The sequence below is a fragment of the Agelaius phoeniceus genome, chromosome 19, assembly GCF_051311805.1.
Source record: "Agelaius phoeniceus isolate bAgePho1 chromosome 19, bAgePho1.hap1, whole genome shotgun sequence".
NCBI classification, from domain to species: domain Eukaryota; kingdom Metazoa; phylum Chordata; class Aves; order Passeriformes; family Icteridae; genus Agelaius; species Agelaius phoeniceus.
Genome location: NC_135283.1, coordinates 13,112,052 through 13,125,042, shown reverse-complemented (window position 1 = coordinate 13,125,042; position 12,991 = coordinate 13,112,052). Strand labels below are relative to the sequence as shown.

Below are 12,991 nucleotides of genomic sequence, written 5' to 3'. Positions count from 1 at the left end.
CCTGCTGGCCCAGTCCGGCCACGCCGGGGGGTCGGGGGTCTCCCCCGGTCCCCTCCGGGTCCTCCCCGGTCCCTCCCCGGTCCCTCCCGGGTCCCTCCGAGCCCCCCGGCCCGTAGCAGGTTCCTCGCCGAGTGCCGCGGGCACTGCCCGAGCCTTCACTGCAGGGGCTGAGGCTAAGGGGTCATTTCGGGGGTCTCTTCAGTCACCCCCACGCTGGAGAGCGAGTCCAGCCCCGCGGACACCCCAGAGCTCCCACATGGGCACCAAGGCAGCAGCTCAGGGGTAGGAGTCAAACTCCTGCCTGGGGGCACCGGCAGCCAGCTCCTGCCCAAAGAGCCCCCACAGCCCTCAAAGCTTCTTTTCCCACCTCCTTCCTCTTCTCCAGCCCTTCCGAGCAGCTTGGCTGGAGCACCTTCCTCCTCCCATCTGCTTCAGGGCTCGGGCCAAGTCCAGGGCAGCTCCTGCTTCCATCCAACACCCTGGCAGGGCTGCCCTGCTCCTTGGTGCACACCCATCACACCACACACCTGCAGCTGCATCCCATCCCCAACAGCTCCACACACCCCCAGAGTCACCCCAGACCCCCCAGCTCTGCTCCTGGGGCAGCTTTAGGCCATGGCAGAGGTTTTAGTGACCCTGATCCTTAGCTTATCCTGTCCTTGGTGCTCAGCAGTGCTTGCCCCAGCACTGCCCGTGCATCCAGGTGCCATAGGGAGCTGCAGGTTTGCTCATGGGGTGCTCAGCACATCACTTCTTCCAAAGGCTGGAAACAGGCTGGAACACCGAGCAGGACAGTTCCACTGGGCTCGTGTTCTCCATTTTTAGCCCCTTCATCAATCTTCAGAGAGCTAACTGGTGCTCGAGTGCAGGGCAGGCAGTGTCAGCCCCAGCAGGGTCAGGGCTGACAGCCTGTGGTGCCCTTGGAGCTCCCTGCCTGCTCTCAGCAGTGTCTCCAAGGATGCAGGGTTGGTGCCACCGGCCTGGAGCTGCTGCTCCAGAGGATGCTGGGCAGGACATGGGGCAGCCACGGCCCCTTGGGCACATCCACACACGGAAGCAGCGCCTGGGGCGTTGTCAGTGCAAAATCAGCCCTTTAGCTGGAGCTCCCAGTGTCCCCAGGCAGGGTGGCCAAAGGTGATGTTCTTTATCTGTGCCTCATGCTCCTCAGATACTGATATCAAAATGTGCCTTGAAACACTCGTGACATCCAATATTCCTTGGAGATTGGAGCAGTGCTTCCCCCTCACTCAGCCCTTCCTCCCAGAGGAGCAGATGGACACAATACATTATCAGCACCTTCCCCACGCTGTTAGCAGTGCCACAGGGACTGCTGACCCACCTCAGAACAGCACAGTCAATATTTAGGACTTTCCCTGAGCTTGGCAAGCGATATCATCTTTATCATGAGCCCTTTAACCCTCGGTGCTGCCAGGAGGCTCTGTCCTCTCTGAAGGACAATATCGAGCCCAGGGCAACACATGCAGATAAAAAATAGTTCCTTGAGTACACATCCCATGTAGTTCCTTGGGTAAACATCAGTGCTGGGCTGGCAGAGAGGCACACTGGGCTGAGGGAGTGGAGTGTGGGGTGGCAGACACCAGTGCTGGGGTGCCCTTAGTCCCGTGCCCGCTCCATGCCCTCTGTTAGCAGGAGGGCTGGGGGCTCAGGGCTGGGGGCTCAGGGCAGGACCCACTCCAGCATTTCCACTGCAAATGCCCAAGGCTGCTCTCCCAGCTGGTGTCAGCCCTGAGGTCCCTGCTGGGATCCCCTGGACCTCTCACAGTGTTCTTGCAGGATTGTCCCATGTCACACCCACACTGGAAGAGACCCCAGTGCCCCCTGACAAATCAGTCCAGGTGGGAATACTTGAGATGCTCAGGACTACCAAGAGGCTGTCATTCCATCCAGGAAGAATAAACTCATTTGCCTAAGGCTCATCTACCCAGCTCAGTTTTAGGGAGAAACATCAAAGAATGATCCCAGACAGGGTGGGGAAAACCAGGTGGAGAAAGCTCTGCTTGGTGAGGAGAAGGTGGCAGGCAGTCAGGAAGCAAAGCACCGAGGAATAAATCTGCAACCTGAGCAGAGGAGGATGAGCAAAGACATAAAGGTTGTGAGTTCAGAGCCCAGGGAACCAAGGCAACCTCTGTTACATAACTCTAAAAGCCTTAAACTCAGTTTTTCTGAGAAACAAGTCGTCAGCAATGATTAAACCCCAGAGAAGCCATAAACCAGCAGGTATTGATACGATGGGATGCTGATACAGCGAAGCTCAGCAGTGCATGAGAGGATGAGAGTCACCCATGGGGAGCAGAGGGGCACAGAGGGACACGGGGGCTTCAGAGCTGAGCTCACCCTCAGGAGCATCTCCGGGGGTTGATGCACGGTCAGGATCGGAGGAAGAGCCTCCCTCTCCAGTGAGCAGCTCAACAAAGCCACACTGGCAAACCCTGGGTAAACCCAAGCCCCTCCCTGAGCCTCTGAGCCTCATCTCAAGGTGCACAAGCAGCCCTGGAGCGTGAGGTGCCTTCTGAGGCTGAGCTGCCGAGCACAGAGCAGGGCACCGAGGGCCAGGAGTGGGGACAGGACCCCACAGTGGGCTGTGAGGGGGCTGTGGAGGCAGGATCCCAACCTCCCACCACACCAGGAACCTCCCTCCCTGCTCACACACACCAGAACAGCTCTGAGGGAAGGCACAGATTTGCTGTTTGACCCAGAAGGAACCTTAAGATAATCTGTTGCAGAAGGACAAACAAGGGACACTTGTCCTGATAGCAAATGCAGGCTGAAGCCACACACCCGATCAGCAAAGGCAAGATTAGATAAGGACTGAACTTAGTCCCACCCTGCAGGTATTAATGCCAGCTCTCCGGACACCTGGGCAGCTCCAGCCCAAGGGAATGAAGATGCTCCTGTCCCTGGGGCTGCTCTTGGCTGCCCTGTCCTGGGGCAGCTGCATCCCCCTGCAGCAGGCGCCCAACCGCAGCAAACTGCTCCTGGTGTCCTTCGATGGCTTTCGCTGGAACTACGACCAGGACGTGGACACCCCCAGCCTGGACGCCATGGCCGCAGACGGGGTGAAGGCCAAGTACATGACCCCGGCCTTCGTCACCCTCACCAGCCCCTGCCACTTCACGCTGCTGACCGGTGAGTGCCCCGGCCACGGGAGCTGCAGGGGCTGGGCAAGGGCAGGGCTCAGGGGCCAGGCCAGGACACGAGGGCAGGAGGGACCCAGAGCACCCAGCAGCACACAGAGCCTCAGAGCAGACCAGGCAAGAGATGCAGAAATGGTAGATTTAAACTAGACACAAGGAAATTCTTCCCTGTGAGGCTGGTGAGGCACAGATTTCCCCATCCCTGGAAATGCCCAGGGCCAGGTTGGCCAGGGCTTGGAGTCAGCCTGGTCTGGTGGAAGGTGTCCCTGCCCGGGGCACAGAGGTGGAATGGGATGGTTTTTAAGGGTCCTCCCAACTCAAACCACTCTGGGATTCCATGAACTGAACCTGTACTTATCAAAGGTAAATAGCACCAGACCAACTCGATAGCCTCCTTTGATAAGATAAATTATTTTTTAAACAAGGGAGATGCTCCAAATTTAATCTTTCTGGACTTCAGTAGTGCATTTGATACAGTGCCACATGGGAAATCATTAGTTAAGATGGAGAAGATGAAGATTAGTACAAAATCTGTAACGTGGGGAAGTGAGAGGCTACGAGAGGAGGACAGAGTGGATGCTGAGAGGAGATTGTCAAGCTGGAGGGAGGGCACCAGGGGAATTCCTGAAGAATCGATTTTGGAGCCAATCTTATTTAAGATTTTAATTAATAACCTTGGCATAAAAGACTGGAGCATGCTAATGAAATCTGCTGATGGGCAAAAGCAGGGAGGCAGCGTCAATACGAGGGAGGATGGGGATAGCGTGCAGAAGGGACTGCGCAGTCTTCGGGACCAGAATAATAAAAATAGCACAAAATGTGAGAGTCAAAGTGCAGCTCTCCCTTCCAAAGGAAACTTCTGCTCAACAGCCAAAGTGAAAGACGATGGGATCAGATACACCCAGATAACAGTGAAACATCATGGGATAGATACACCCAGATAACAGTGAAACACCATGGGATAGACACACCCAGATAACAGTGAAACACCATGGGATCAGATACACCCAGATAACAGTGAAACACCATGGGATCAGATACACCCAGATAACAGTGAAACATCATGGGATCAGATACACCCAGATAGCAGTGAAACACCATGGGATCAGATACACCCAGATAACAGTGAAACACCATGGGATCAGTACACCCAGATAACAGTGAAACACCATGGGATCAGATACACCCACATAACAGTGAAACACCATGGGATAGATACACCCAGACAACAGTGAAACATCATGGGATAGACACACCCAGATAACAGTGAAACACCATGGGATAGACACACCCAGACAACAGTGAAACATCATGGGATAGATACACCCAGATAACAGTGAAACACCATGGGATAGACACACCCAGACAACAGTGAAACATCATGGGATCAGATACACCCAGATAACAGTGAAACACCATGGGATCAGATACACCCACATAACAGTGAAACACCATGGGATAGACACACCCAGATAACAGTGAAACACCATGGGATCAGATACACCCAGATAACAGTGAAACACCATGGGATCAGATACACCCAGTAATGGGAACCTGCCCGGGCCCAGAGGGCAGCAACAGCTGCAGGGGGTGCCAGTGCCTGGCTGGGCCCAGGTGAGACCCACCAGGCACCAACCAACCCACATGGGAAGCAGCGCTCCCCCAGCATCTCCCTGCCTGCCCCGGGACCCCACCTGGTACAGGGCAAGGGTAGGAAGGGGAGGCCAAAGGTCCCCTCTGCCCTACAGCCAGCACAGCCTGGCTCACCCCCTCCCCTCATCTCTCCCACAGGGCGGTACCTGGAGAACCACGGGGTGATCCACAACATGTGGTTTGACACCAAAACCGGCGTGAAGCTGCCCTACTACACCACACAAGGCATAAGCAGCTGGTGGGACAACGGCAGCCTCCCCATCTGGATCACTGCCCAGAGACAGGCAAGTGTGGCACCTCCTCACACACACAGACCCTGCACAGACCCACCCACCCTGCCATCCCCCAGGAAAAGCCACAGGCACGCCATGATCCCAGGTGGCCGTGAGATCCCAGCCTCCCTGTGAACGTCAGGCTAATTAGACCAGCGAAAAACTGAAATCCCCAGACTCTGGCAGGAATAATTATGATCATTCTACTAAAAATAGCAAAAAATAATAGATGCATTTCAGCTTTATTAAGACATTAATAAAGCAGGCTGTCCTGTTCCTGTTTAAAGAAGCCTCAGCCGGTTCCTCAGGGAGCATCCCGAGCCTGGGAGCCCCACACAGCCCGAGGCACATCCAGGGTGGTGGCAGCCATAGGGACCACTCCCCTGGGAGCTGCAGCAAGCCCAGCAGGTTTTCCACCTAGCTTTGAGGCAGGACATGAAACCCAGCCCAAGACCTTTGTCCACATTTACCTGCCAGATTGGCTCATCTAACTTCAATAAAACACCTTAATGCCTTGATGGTCAAGAGGTGGAGGGCCCATGCAAGGTGCAAATGGGTCACTGGTTCCTAAGTTTTAACTGGTGTTGAAATACAGAGAAGGAACCAGGTGCAAGGGCAGTGCTTTCAATTAATCACTTTTAATTGGCAACGAGCAAGAAAACCTCATTAGAGGCAGAGGTAGGCATTGGGGACTGAATGAATTAATCGTGTTAGGAGGTGGCTGCACTGACAGATGGAAGGATGCTGCCCAGAGAGTTCAGGTGAGTTTATGGAATGCCTCCACTCACAGGGTTTGAAGACAGGCTCCATCCACTTCCCTGGAACCAAGGCGAAATACCAAAAGGAAGAAGTGAACAAGAAGTTGGTGGAACCAGCACTGTTCAACTACAGCAATGAAACCAACTGGAGGCAGAGCATTGACACCGTCATGGAATGGTTCACGGTGGACAACCTGGACTTCATCACGCTCTACTTTGGGGAGCCAGACTCCTCAGGACACAAGTATGGCCCTGAATCCACACAGAGGAAAAACATGATCAAGCAGGTGGACAGAACCGTGGGTTACCTGAGGCAGCGCATCCGGGAGAGCGGCCTGGAGTCAAACCTGAACCTCATCATCACATCCGACCACGGCATGGAGACCGTGGTGAAAACCGACGAGATCCACCTCCGCACCGTCAGCAACTTCACCTTCAAGGACATCGACTTCGAGCTCCTAGACTATGGCCCAAACGGACTCCTGGTGCCCAAGGAAGGGAAACTGGAGCACGTGTACTCGGTCCTGAAAAACGCCCACCCAAAGCTGCACGTTTACAAGAAGGAAGAGTTTCCAAAGAGGTTCCACTACGCCAACCATTCCCGGATCACCCCACTTCTGCTGTACAGCGATCCAGGCTACGTGATCCATGGGGTAAGGTGTATGCTCAGGCACATCCTACTGTCCTTTGGGACGTGCCTGTCACTCCTCCCCTCCCCTCCCCTCCCACAGCACCCACCCAGCTTTAGGCCCTTGTGCTAATTGGTCTCCATACACACAGATATAAATTCCATCTCTTTGTGTAAAGATCTTCTCTGCTGTTGAGACGAGAAAGTATCCAGAAACCCTGGAGTAGGAATTGCATGAATGCAGAATATCCACTGCAGGATCCTCTCCTAGCCTGACTGAAGGGGAGGCATCAAGGCCAGCAGGCAGCTTCCCATTGGAAGCTCCTCAGTGCAACAAAATTTGGCTGTGCCAACGTTTAGGGAGGGAACTTGCAGGATGGAATTGGTTGAGAGCAGTGTCTGGAGGCAACTCCAGCTTCTGCAGAATTTAACACCAACAGATCAACTCCCAAAACTGAAAGGAACCAACCAGACCATCAAACCCTGGAGCTGCAGGAGGTGGGAGAGGTGGGGTGTGTGGGGGGCAGCGGGGCTGGGGGGCTCACGCTCCTGCTCTCCCCTGCAGAGGTACAAGGTCCAGTTCAATAAAGGGGAGCACGGCTTTGACAATGAGGCCATGAACATGAAAACCATCTTCCGTGCCGTGGGACCGGCCTTCAAGAAGGGGCTGGAGGTGGAGCCCTTCGAAAGCGTCAACGTCTACGCCCTTCTCTGCGAGCTGCTGGGCATCACCCCCGAGCCCCATGACGGCTCCCTGGAGGTCACCAAGCCCATGCTGAGGGAACCCACGGATGGTGATGGTGGCAACGGCAACGGCAATGGCAATGACAATGGCAACGGCAACGGCAATGGCAACGGCAATGACAATGGCAGCAATGGTCAGCAGCAGGAGTCATGGGGGGCAGTGGGAGGGCAGCAGGCACCGGCACTGACAGTGGGCACCGGGAACAGCAACAGGCATCAGAAGGGGCAATGGGCACGGGGGGCGGCAATGGGCACCAGGAGCGGCAAAATAGGCACCAGGAGCGGCACCGGGAGCTCACCGGGATCTCACCGGGAGCGGCACCGGGAGCGGCACCGGGAGCTCACCGGGAGCAGCACCGGGCGCCGGGCGCGCTCCGCTCCGCCGGGATTCCCGCGGGAACAGCGACACCTGGCGGCCGCCGCCGCTCCCGCCGCCGCCCGGTGGCTCCGGGGCACCGGGCCGTGCCCCCCCCATCCCCGCGCTCGGTAACCGGGCAGGGTCACCGTGGCACCGGGGCGGAGCTGCTCCCGGCCGGGCGGAGGGAGGAGCGGGAGGGGTGGCAGGAGGTGACAGTCACCGTCACCGGTGGGTACCGGCCCCGGGGCAGGGCCGGCGCTCACCGCCCTCTCGGCACGGCAGGTTCGGGTCCTCTCCATCCCGCCGAGAAGCTGCCGCTGCTGCTGGGACTCGCTGTGGTTCTGGGATGCTGGGGAGGAGTTTTCTGACCGCCACCAGGTAACCGAGCCCAAGGAGCCCCAGGATGGGGGCAAATACCCCGGCAAACCGTGCCCCCTTTGGGTGTGGGCCCCCCGGGTCTCCCCGGTCTGTGGAGCCCCCCAAAACCGCTCCCTGCAGGACGCAGCAGGGGCTTCTCACCTCACACAGGACTCTCAGTTTTCCTGCCCCGGGTCAGCACTGGCACCACCCAGGGCATGGGCTGGGCTGAGGAGAAGGGTGGGCGCCCTCTTGGACCCTGCCACTGCCCCCTGCCCTGTCCCCTCCGTCCTCTGCGTGCAGCCAGGTCTGGACCAGGGTGAATCCTCGGCTGTTCGTGGCTCTGCTCGTGGCTGTGTGTGGCTGCCAGACCACAGTTTGTCATTTTCCCTCAAGGTGCAAATGTGCCCAGAGAACCACCAGAACGAGTAACTCCTGATCAATTCCCTGGCACGAGGCGCCTCCAGCCGACACCTGCAGGCTGCAGAGACCTGGAACAAGCACCAGCAGCGCTGTGCTCTCCTGTCCTGGCAGCCCCCAAGCTCCAGGCAACTCTGCCAGAGCACACGGCAAGATGGGGAAGGGCACGGCTCACAAAGATAACCAGTCCCAGGCTGGGGAACGGGACAGAATTCCCAAAACCTCTCCACATTCCTGACCCGCGCCCTTCCAGCATGCCTGAGTCCCCGGAGCAGACGCCTCTCCCGGCTTTGGGGACACTGGGATGCTCTGCTGGGGGAGCTGGCACCAATGTCCAGCCTGGCACGGTCACCCCGTGTTCGCATCCCCCCAAGTGCGGGAGCCACAACAGCTCCAGGCTGGGTTTGGAGCGGGGACAGTTGGTACATGATGAGTGTCCGTGCCAATTAAATCTGTTCTGAGCGAGCCGGGAGCCTCCCCTGAAAGGCGCCAGGCCCCACCCAGGGCGGAGCCGCTGAGCCTGGACCTGCCCAGGACACAGAGAGGCCCCGGTGGTTCCTCCTGGCCACATTCAGGGCTGGCCGGGGCACCCAAAGCCTCAGAAGGGTCCCAAAGTCACTGAGCACTTCCAGCTCCTTCCCCAAGAGCCCTGGGTGTGCTCAGCACCATCCTGCTTGTCCTTCTGTGCCTTGTGGCTGTGGCCAAAACTGGGAAATGCCCCCTGTGCACCCCCGAGCAGCAAACCTGCAGGCAGGATGGGCCTGGCTGCACTGCTCCGTGGCAGAACTGCTGAGACCTGCCCCGGCTGCAGCTGCTGGGAGCTCTGGGAGGGCATTGATGTATTCTGGAGACAGGGACCCCCAGCACAGAGCCCACGGCTCTGTGGATCCTGAGCCAGGGGCTGGCAGAGCCTGGGCCGTTTGTGCCAGGCTCCCAGGAGCTCTCCCAGCAGGGCTGAGGCAAAAGGAGCCCCTGTACAAACCCAAACCCCCTGTGCAGGAAGCAGCCCAGGGCCCTTCAGCCAGGCTGGGGTTTTGGGGACAGGGAGCAAGACCCCCCCATGCAGCAGCCCCCACTGCAGCCCTCCCAGCGTGGCATTCCAGCCCCCCCAGACCCCTCCCAGATGCTGTGGTGCCTTTCCCCAGCCCTGTGCCTCATCTCAGGGGCTCGATAAACATCTGTTGCCATAGAGACTCGCTCACTGCATCGGCTTCACCCAACGAGATGAAACAAGAGCCGCACCCTCAGAAAAACAGGAAGAAAATGTTTGGCTTGAAACGGTGCTGGGGTGGGGGTCAGGGCAGCGGCAGCAGCAGGGAGGCTCCGAAAGGGGAGCGTGGCCAGCGCTGTGCACGCCGCTGAGAATGGGGTTCATGATAAGGGTGTGCACAGAAACCTTCCCAGTTCTGCTGCTGGTGACCTTGGGCTTCCCCTGCAGCTCAGCACAGCCAGGGCAGGGGCAGCCAGCTCTGCTGGTGCCCTGGAGATCCTGGCAGAGCCTGCAGGGCTCAGAACCCTCTGGTACCAGGCTCTGACCGTCCTCATGCCCAGCAGGTACAGAGCAGGATCACAAACCCATGGAATGGTTGGAAGGGACCTTAAAGCCCCTCCAGTGCCACCCCTGCCGTGGCAGGGACACCCCCACTGTCCCAGGCTGCTCCCAGCCCTGTCCAGCCTGGCTTTGAGCACTGCCAGGGATCCAGGGGCAGCCCCAGCTGCTCTGGGCACCTGTGCCTGGGCCTGCCCACCCTCAGGGAAGAATTTCCCCCTAACATTTAACCTAAATCTCTCCTCTCTGAAGTTTCAAACCACTTCCCTGTCCTATCACTCTCTGCCCATTTAAAATGCCACTCTCCCTCTTTTTTATAAGCCTTTAAGTACTGAGAAGGCGCAGTGCTCATAGGGCTGGTCCCAGTCTGCTGCCCAGACCCACATGGAGTTTGTAGTGACCCAACCTCCTGACACAAATCCTCATCTGAGAGCTGATCTTCCCTCAGCTGGGAGCAGGAACTGAGTTCCTGACTCAACCAGCAGCATTTGGGTGAGACAGAGCCCTGCCAGAAAAACCCATGGTGAGGAAGGGACCATCCTGGGGAAAGGCTGAGCCCGAACATCCCTGCAGGAGGGTTCCACTGCCCTCCAGTCACAGGGATTGCCACGGGACACGCCTCAGAGGGGCCGGATGCAGCACGCTGCTCACGGTTCTTGCTGCAGCCGCATCCCCAGCACGGACCTTCCCCGAGCCCTGGGATTCTGAGCACACCGGGGGATCCTCCTGCCTGGCCCAGGAGCTGGTCCTGTTCCTCCATCCCATCCCCGTACCCATCTCCCGCTGCCTCCCGCCCTGACGGTGTCCTGGTGTCCCAATGTCCCACTGTCCCGGTGTCCCAATGTCCCAGTGTCCCAATGTCCCACTGTCCCAGTGTCCCACTGTCCCAGTGTCCCAGTGTCCCGGTGTCCCAATGTCCCCATGTCCCACTGTCCCGGTATCCTGGTGTCCCACTGTCCTGGTGTCCCAATGTCCCGGTGTCCCAATGTCCCAGTGTCCTGGTGTTCCAATGTCCCCATGTCCCAATGTCCTGATGTCCCGGTATCCCGGTGTCCCGATGTCCTGGTGTCCCCATGTCCCGGTGTCCCCATGTCCCCATGTCCCAGTGTCCCCATGTCCCGGTGTCCCCATGTCCCCATGTCCCGGTATCCCGGTGTCCCCATGTCCCGGTATCCCGGTGTCCCCATGTCCCAATGTCCCGGTGTCCCGGTGTCCCCATGTCCCGGTGTCCCCATGTCCCCATGACCCGGTGTCCCCATGTCCCGGTATCCCAGTGTCCCCATGTCCCGGTATCCCGGTGTCCCCATGTCCCGGTGTCCCCATGTCCCCATGTCCCGGTGTCCCCATGTCCCGGTATCCCGGTGTCCCCATGTCCCGGTGTCCCCATGTCCCGGTGTCCCCATATCCCAATGTCCCCATGTCCTGGTATCCCGGTGTCCCAATGTCCCGGTGTCCCCATATCCCCATGTCCCGGTGTCCCGGTATCCCATATCCCAATGCCCCTATTTCCCGGTATCCCGGTGTCCCCATGTCCCCATGTCCCGGTATCCCATATCCCAATGTCCCTATTTCCCGGTATCCCGGTGTCCCAATGTCCCCATGTCCCGGTGTCCCCATGTCCCCATGTCCCGGTGTCCCGGTGCAGTACCGGCAGCCGGCGGCCGAGGGCTCCCGAGCCGCGCTCAGGCCCCGAGCTCCCGGCACGGGCGGGGCAAGCGGCTCCCGGTAAAAGCCCGGCCCGGAGCATCTCCCCGAGCCCGCGGCGCCTCCAGCCGCTGTCCCGGGGCCATGCCGGGCCCCGGTGGCTCCCCCGGAGCGGGACCCGCTCCTCGGCCCGAGGGACAAAGGCCGGGAACAGCCGCTCCTCGGCCCGGGGCGCTCCCAGCACGGCCGCGGCTCCGGCTGCCCCAGCCGGCACAGGGACGCTCCCAGGGATGCCCCGGGGACCCACGGCACTGACGGAACCTCACCGTCCCCTCCTGGCCCTGAGGATGCCTGGGGCTGAGGACGCTTCCATGTCCCAGGCCAGACAGGTGAGATGGATCCTCCCCGCTCTGGGTGCAAAGTTTGACCCCACAGACACACAGAACCTAAACCAGCTCCTGCTCCCCAGAGCCATCTCTAGCTCAGCCTCTTCCAAGGAAACCCCAAACTGTCGCATTTTGCACGTCCTTGGAGCCTCTCCCAGCCCTTCCCGTTGCTCCTCACACCTCGTGCACGGGCAGCGTGGGACATTTTCAGCAAACATCTCCCGGTGACAAAGGCCAAAGCCCCGCCTGGCCGTGCCCGGACACGGCCGCCGCCGGATCCCCGCGCCTGCTCCCGCCCTGCCATCCCCAGTAATTCATTCCCCAGCGCCCCCCTGCCCGGGCTGGGGGTCACGCAGCAGGGAGAGCCCCGCTGTGTATTGCATCCCAATTTGCCATGCATTTCCACACCATTTGCTTCCTTTTCTTTTTCCTGCACTGGGAAGCTGCTCGCTGCCCAGGGGTCCCAGCCACTCCGGGATGGGAACATAACAACAAACATACAAGGACACGTATTTATTTATGGCACACGGTGTGTGGGGACGCTGCTCCTCCCAAAATGCCCGCCCTGGGGGTGGCACGCACCCCTCTGAACCCCGCACAGGGCCACAGTCCCCGGCCACCCCATCCTGGCAGCTGCACAGCTCCATACCCGGCTGCAGTACCCAAATGAGATGCAGATCTCTGTGCTTTGATTGGCTGGGGCCTTGGGAAAAACAGCCACCATTTGCCCACAACAAACATGGCCACCATGGCCCGGCTGCTCCCTCGGCTGGCCCCGGCCTCACCCTCTGGGCTCAGGGACATCCCGCACCCCCTCAGGCACCCCAAAACCACGGCCACGGGGGTCCCGGGGCTGGAGGAACGGGGCACCCCTGCAATGCACCTCAGGCACCCCAAAACCACGGCCACGAGGGTCCCAGGGCTGGAGGAACGGGGCACCCCTGCAATGCACCCCTGCAATGCACCTCAGGCACCCCAAAACCACGGCCACGGGGCTCCCGGGGCTGGAGGAACAGGGCACCCCTGCAATGCACCTCAGGCACCCCAAAACCACGGCCACGGGGGTC

General features: G+C 59.3%; 2 protein-coding genes across 4 annotated transcripts in view; one reads left to right on the top strand and one right to left on the bottom strand.

The window, feature by feature from the left end:
* Positions 1 to 12,991, bottom strand: part of RBFOX3 (RNA binding fox-1 homolog 3) — a 141,538-nt gene that overhangs the window by 126,298 nt on the left and 2,249 nt on the right. The gene's annotated exons all lie outside the window — the stretch shown is intronic.
* ENPP7 (ectonucleotide pyrophosphatase/phosphodiesterase 7) lies at positions 2,901 to 7,700 on the top strand. The gene is made up of 4 exons (XM_054645409.2): positions 2,901 to 3,147; positions 4,947 to 5,092; positions 5,871 to 6,491; positions 7,032 to 7,700. Exons 1-4 carry the CDS (start codon positions 2,901 to 2,903, stop codon positions 7,698 to 7,700), a joined length of 1,683 nt encoding a protein of 560 aa, XP_054501384.2.